The 7,142-nt window shown below is 40.1% G+C and overlaps 1 protein-coding gene across 1 annotated transcript in view; it reads left to right on the plus strand.

Moving 5' to 3' along the window:
- TOPAZ1 (testis and ovary specific TOPAZ 1) overlaps positions 1-2,873 on the plus strand; it is a gene marked incomplete at both ends in the record, with an annotated part of 37,344 nt that extends 34,471 nt beyond the window's left edge. The window contains 3 exons of the mRNA XM_084260663.1: positions 123-326; positions 1,265-1,448; positions 2,660-2,873. Coding sequence (XP_084116789.1) covers positions 123-326; positions 1,265-1,448; positions 2,660-2,873 — 602 coding nt within the window. The remainder of the gene's footprint in view (positions 1-122; positions 327-1,264; positions 1,449-2,659) is intronic.
- Between the last annotated feature and the right edge of the window lie 4,269 nt (positions 2,874-7,142).

A 7,142-nucleotide genomic window follows, 5' to 3' on the forward strand; every position in this document is an offset into this window, starting at 1 on the left:
TCCTCATTCCATTTTGCTGACAGAAGCATGAGTCCTGATTTAACTACTGATAAAGAAGCAGTTCTTCAGTTAGATTTGCATTTGACTTAATTCAGTCATTAATATTCTTAATTTCATTTCAGGTACTATAAATGTTTCTCAGTACAGCTGCCTTTTTAACAAGCTGATAAATGCCTGTTTTGAGAGCAAGAACCTTGGGGTCTCATCTGCTGCAGTAGACTTCATGCTTTCAAAAAACATAGCTATTGATTTTTTTTTACTTAGAGGATTAATCACAGCTTTGGGAAGAAGTTCTTTGTGGTCTAAAGCTAGGACCTATTACAAAAGTAAGTTGCTTCCTAAACAATATCCTTCCATTCTTTGGGTAACATGCTCCTAACAGCTCAGCATGTTGTGAAGAAATTAGTACTTTTTTTGAAGAGAACAGTACTTTCTGTGTCACTATCAGGAAATCTTTTGTAACAAAAATGTTTATTAAGAAATAGTGACAGTTGAAAATATGAATCAGTGCATGCTAGCTGGCATGAAATAAATGTAACTCTGATAAAATTATTTTTTTTTACCTACAGTATTGGAATTCCAGAGATGTGAACCCTGCAATTGTGAAAAAGTGAATAATTTTCATTTTTTCATCTAGGCAAATTAGATTTCTGTACGCTTCTGCTTAGGTGGTAAAATTTAAGATTTGAGAGGTCTGGCTAAGAAGTTTTTTCAACTAAAAGCTAACAGTCTGTGATTGCTTTCAACTCCCCACATCTGAGCTAAGATAATACTGGGTGTGCCACTCCAATAGGGCCCACCAAGAGCCGGGTCCCTGTATTGCCACCCGGGATGGGTACCTGGCATTGTTAACATTGAAATGATTCTGTTTCCTCTGCTTTTTTGAGGGGGTTGGTGGGGTTAGGGGTGGGGTCTGACATGCCGTATAGGTTGCATCTGTGGGATCACTTGACAGAAGGTAGGGGAGCAAAGGAAAACGTTCTGTTCAAATGTCCTCTCACTGTGATCACAGTTAATAAAGCTGCTTTCAGTCCTGTCCGAAACTGTACTTGGCGTTATTATGCACTTGGAGTCCTTGTATTTCTGACAGACCTTTTTAATCATCACCAATAATAGACATTGATAAAAATAACAGTGAATATGATGTGTAAATATCATTTGCTGTGTTCTTAAGTCAGGCCATTTCACAGGTGAAATAGTAAAATCCAGTTCTACTTCCAGTACTGGTAATCCTAATTCCTTCTATTTCTGCATTTACTCTTAGGTGCTTTATCACTGGGTTGCTACCCTCCCCTACAGGAAAATTTGTATCACAGAGTACTGATGATTCCATCTTACCTGTCTGAGGTTGAGATGCTGTTGGCCATTGAAATATTTCTTGTTTCAAATGCCAGCAATATTCAAAGTCCAATGGCTAGTAGTCAGACTCTTCAAATAATACTGAAAAGGTTTGTTGTCATATATGTACCGTTCTAATTGTACTTAATCCATGTAATTAACGAGAGATCTTATTTTCCATTGTCTGGGAAAGGAAATGCTTGTTTTAAAACTTAGTTTTAATCTTTCTCTCTAAACTGGTTATAGAACAGTGAATGTTTGTGGCTTTTTTATTGTCATTATTATTTTTTGTATGTGTGGCAGAAGAGTAGTTGTTCCTGAGTGATACTGGCCTGTGTTCCCTAACTGAATGTGTCTACTGCACCAAGAGTGGGCTGTGTTTTCAGAGGACAATAGTTTGATGTCTTGGTGCATAGATTCTTGTGTTGTGGTTAAGCAGTGCAGTAGAATGGCACAGTCAAAATGTTACTCTTACCAAAAAGCAATTACAACATTTCTTGGCTGTTTTCTGGAAAACATATGAAACTGTTTTACTTGATTCTCTTTTTTAGGGGATATCTCAGTATTAAATTTGTTAGATTTTTTTCCCCCTTTCTGTGAGATTTAATACCCCCAGATAAAAATGTCTTTTGTGCTTTTTCCCTTTTCTCTATAAACCATCAACCACTGTCACTAGATTGTCATTTATTTTTCAAGATCCTATTTTCTCTGAGATTGGCTCAGGGTCAAAATGAGAAACTGCACAGAAAAGCTACATTTGTTAAGAGTGATGTACTCAAACCTGAGTACTTGTATATTACTTCCCCGCTACTCTTCCCAATTAATACAGCACTTAATTTTGTTTGTTTGATAAATTAGGTTTTCCTCTCTTTGTTTTCCTGTGTGTGCTATTGTACATCTGCTTGTTTGCTTAAAGAGTAAGTTCTGCTTTTGCAACAACAAAAGAGATGATATGCCAAAAATGAGTAATCCTTTTAGATTTGAGCATGTACATGAGTTCTTCCTGTATCCAGTTAATGAAATGGTTTGCATTCTTTTACTGAATTTCCCAGCCCAGAGTAGAATATTGCTTCATGAAATGTGCTGTGAATATTGCAGACCTACTTTACACTGATATGAAATACTGTTACTTTTTATTACTGTAAAATATGTTTAAACTACACTTTTTTGAACTTCTTCATTCCTCAGATTAATCAGTTAGAATTTGTCTGGAAATTAGCATGATCTTCTATGGGTTTGTAATCTTGTTGCCAGTATATATCAATCACACACAGGGACCTGTATGACTCATGATTTTGTATTTGTTAAAAATCACTTACAGATGTGAAGATCAGACAGGTCAGAATAACGGTGACTATGAAGCGGCAGTGAAGAGACTGATCCTGGCTGCTCGTGTATCTGATCCAAAGCTTTTTCTCAAGCACATGACAATGAATGTTAATTTGGAAGAAGTTTACAGCTTGGAGCTTACATCTGCTATAAAATGGCTTAAGGAGAATATGAAATGGGCTGGGAAGGTCTGGCTGTTTCAGTAGTCATTAAATAGTAAAGACTTTTGGTTTTTTAATGGTTAAAACAATCATTGTTGAAAATAATACAAATGAATAAACGCAGTTCCCCCTGTGTTCGGACTGTGCCTTACTGATGACAGCAAGGCTTCAAACTCAAGCTTCAGTTCTTTTCCCTAACTATATGGATTGTCACACTGACTTACGTAGATGTTTTGTAATGGCATCATTAGATAATGAGGAAACTGCAGTCTCAGAACCTACATTCTCCTTTTTTAACAATCTAGTCCTAGACTCTTCTCCTGGTAGGTGATAGTATGTAAGTGCATTGATGGAGTGTATCTGCTGCTCTTGAGTGAGATGTCTTCCACATTGCTTCATACGCTGTTTATTTCTGTCTTCCTCATGGTATCTTGTGAGGGTATTGTCTCATCCGTGTTTCCCTTAGAAATCTTCATTTCCTTGCTCCAAAAACCCAGTAAAAAGTACTGAGAATAAAACAATTTCAGAGTCATTTGAGACATGCCTGACTTGGGATACCTTCCTTCACGGAACTGAGCGAGTCTGCAGAAGTTGCTCACAGCAGAAGGTTCGGTTGTATCTTGGTAATAACTTGTATGTGACTTCACATTGTATACATGCATGCTTCCACTGAAAAGGAAAACTTGCTTTCTCCTTTCACTGTGCTCTTGGAGGGAAGTGGTTTTGCCCTCTATTTTTTTTGTTTGTTTTCAGTTTCTGCCAACTGCATGATGAGATGGAGGCTTCTACCAGACTGGTTGTAGCATTCATGGTTCTTCAGGAATTCTTTTCATCCACTTGGAGATCCTGAGTCAGATTTGGAGCATGAATTACTGAAGTCACGCTTCACATACTGATCTGCAGCCTGAGTGAGAACCGCATTACATATCAGAAAACGCTCATGGCAAATCAGTGGGACCTCTGTCAAAGTTGACAGTTGCCTGAGCTACCCACTTCTGTAGTGTTGTTAGTTTAGATGTCAGTTTAGCTCTCCACCTTCACAAACATGCAAACAATACAACTCTTTTGGTCCCCCTCTCCATCCCCTTCAGTGCTTTTTGTGCTGAAACTTTCTGCTTTCTTAGGTATAGAAGTTCATGAGGCTTTTAAGGCTGTTCCCTTGTAAGTAAGATTAAAATGCCCTCCTTTGGGGCAGCATGAGTCTCTTCCCGATTCCAGCAGCATTACTGCAGGTGTCCTTTGCACCTCTGAATCATGAAAGCCATCAAGATCTTAGTGCTGGACAGTTGTGGAATGTTTTGGAGGGTTGCAGTGTTGGGGTTTTTTTCCATCTGATGGACAGGTCTTATGATTCCTCACTTTCTTCAGCTTTTTGATGCCACCGCTCATCCAGTCTGGGAGTTGCTACTGCAAGAGAGAGGATTGAACCTGATGACCACCAGGATGACTGCCTTCCTCCTGTGCCACCTATACAGAAAATGCAAGGATAGAGGCTCTTGTGTTTTCACAGGGTTACTGTTCTTCTGTAGGGATCTCATCTGCTTTCCTGCTAAAAAGTCATAGATTCAGTACCATCAATCAGATGGCATTTCTTTAGATGCCCCTTACCTCAACATTTCTCATGCAGAACAGTTGGCACTAGTTCAAACAGGCTTTGGGTTCCATCACTTGGTATTCCCCCAAGATGGCTCTGCCATTTCTAAGACTATCCACCTTGTCAAACCCAGTAGCATTCTGCTGCTTTTGTTTCCAAGTAGCTGGAAGACTGGGTAAGAAGGGATCACGTTTCAGATGAGGGATCGAAACTGATGTTCTTCCAGCTGCTCCAGCATTAGTGGCAAGAGCAATTTTGGAAGGTTTCAACAAACTAGGACTGGCAGTGAGAAGCTAAGTCATTTTTGCTAATTACTCTGTGTAAGATCCTTTGTAGTTTAATCTCCCTTGGAATTAGACAGAGGCTATCTGAACCTCAGCTAAATCCCACATTTCTGTAAGCAGTACCAGATGTGACTAATACTGTGTTTGAGAGACAAAATTCTCTGAGTAATCTGTATGGCTTCAAAGCTCAGGACGTTCTAGAGACAGCATTATTTTTTCTGCAGTAAGCGTCCTTGAATTCTCACTTCAGTCATCCCCAGAAAAAAATTTCCAAATGCTGCTTTATTTTCCCAGCAGAGGTAAATCATTGACCTTCTGGCTTAACTTGGAATGGTGTACAATTTGTGCAATGTTTTGGCTCCATCTCCTGAGTATCATCTTCAGCTGATAGGATGCAATCTCCGTTGTGTTTGATATTAACAAGCAAAGCAAGCTCCCCACAAAAGTCTTGCTACAACTGGTGCATTAGGTGTTCCTGCCAATACAGTATTTCTCCCTATCACCATGATAAGCCAGCAGGCAGGTAAAATAACTTTACTGTTCCTGCCTTTCACATTTTTGTGTTGTCTGGGTCCACGTGTATCAAAAACCAGAAAGGTTTCTTGAGCAACATTCTCAGTACAATTTTGTTGACAGAAATTCCATGTGCTAAACAGGACAAAACTCCAATGTGGAATGGAAACAAGGCTGGAAGGATGAAAAAATGTTCCAGAGAATACAGCAGAGACAATGTGGCTTTGCAGACCCAGCCACTCAGTAGACTACATCCCTATTTTTGCTTTTCCCCAAGCATAGGTTACTGTTTCTCAGTAGCTGAAAAAACTTCTGTGTTTGACATTACTAACTCACTTGGTATATTTTATTTTTTCAGATAGGAAATAAAATACCTGTTTACCTGTTTGCAGAGAGGCACAAGAATGTGCAAAAACCCCAAACCCTTCCCTGTGCTGCGCTCAGTAGGTCTGGTCAGCCGCTGTGCTCCTTCAGCATGTTATTAGAGGCATGAGAAACTAAAAGCTTTCCTCAGTTTTCACTGGTGACAAGGTATGCTCTTGGAAAGATTACCTTTGTTAGGCGCAGAGGGTTTCTTGTAACTAAACCAGAATGATGCTGTTTGGAACACAGCACAATTTCATTTCAAAGCATTGATAGTTTTGATAGTTTCTTAACGCGGAGGGGAGAAGCAGAAAGGAGAAGCTTGAGAGTTTTATGGTGTTTTGTAAAGAGCCGATTGGGATTGCTTTGGAGGAGTTGTTAAGATGTTTAATAAACATTTTTACTCTTTCTATGAAGTATCCTGTGAGTCGGTGTTGTCATTTAATTCCATTCAGATGCCTGCTTTTCTTGGGTACGCAGGAGGGTGGGCAAGTGGCAAAGTAGAAGTGGAGAGTTTTAGTATCTCTTAACTGCTGCAAGAATCTGGAGTATGATAACGCTGCAGGAGGAGGTTAAGAATGTGTGAAATCGGTCAGACCACGCAGTTTTTCACCACGCTGTGGCACATCATGTAGCAAAGGCTCATGAATAAACTGGGTTGAAACTCCCAGCTGTGGACATGGCCAGCTTCCAACTTCAGCTACAGACCTGAGCAGAGGCTACAGCGAGGCCTAGGGGCCATGCTCAGTCCGCTGAAGAATTTTGTGTTACTCAGGGTTTCACATGAGGAGACATAGCAAAAGTAAATGTCACTCATGTAGTAATCAAACTATTCAGTACCAAAATCTCAACGCCATACTTCGCAGCTTGGTAAAATACAGCCACAGTAAGAGCAATCATCCCTTTGTGTTTATGTCCTGTCACATTCTCCAGGTGCGTTCTGCATCTTTGCCTTGGGTATTGGGGGTTCTTGTTTGTTTGGGTGGGGTTTTCTTGAAAATCCCACATCTGTGTTTTCCAGCCTTAACCCCTTCTGTGTAACTCTTTTCTAAAAATAACTCATGAGTAGCATCAAAAACTATTGCTGACATTATTGGCCTCAGAGCTTTGGGGCTGTTGTTTACAAAGGGACTGGAGAAATTGATGCCACCTTTTGACTACCTGCAGACCTGGGACCAGAACAGGAACAAAAGAGCAAGGAGAAAATGGCTCACTTCCCGCTTGTAACAACTTTGTAGTGATACTTAAAATTTTCTTCCCTGCTTAGGGACAAGAAGTAGTCAAAACATGAGCTTTTCAGATGTTCATTTTATCTGGTATAAAACAAGATTTCCATTTGGAAACTTCTGTGCCGCTCTTGCTGAGCCAGGAGTGGGGGGATGTACCCTGGGAGCTGATAGGAATAACAAAACCAGATAAAGCCTCAGTGCTGCTCCCGTGGAATATTGTGGTGATGCTGATAAGCAGCAAGCGTTGAGACCTTTAGTTACAAAGTAGGAGGAATTCATTCCTGTGCTCAGGGGGGCAGATTGCTGTGGCTCTGTTTGCGAACGGGCACCC

This window comes from Gallinula chloropus (genome assembly GCF_964237585.1).
Source record: "Gallinula chloropus genome assembly, chromosome: 2".
NCBI lineage: Eukaryota > Metazoa > Chordata > Aves > Gruiformes > Rallidae > Gallinula > Gallinula chloropus.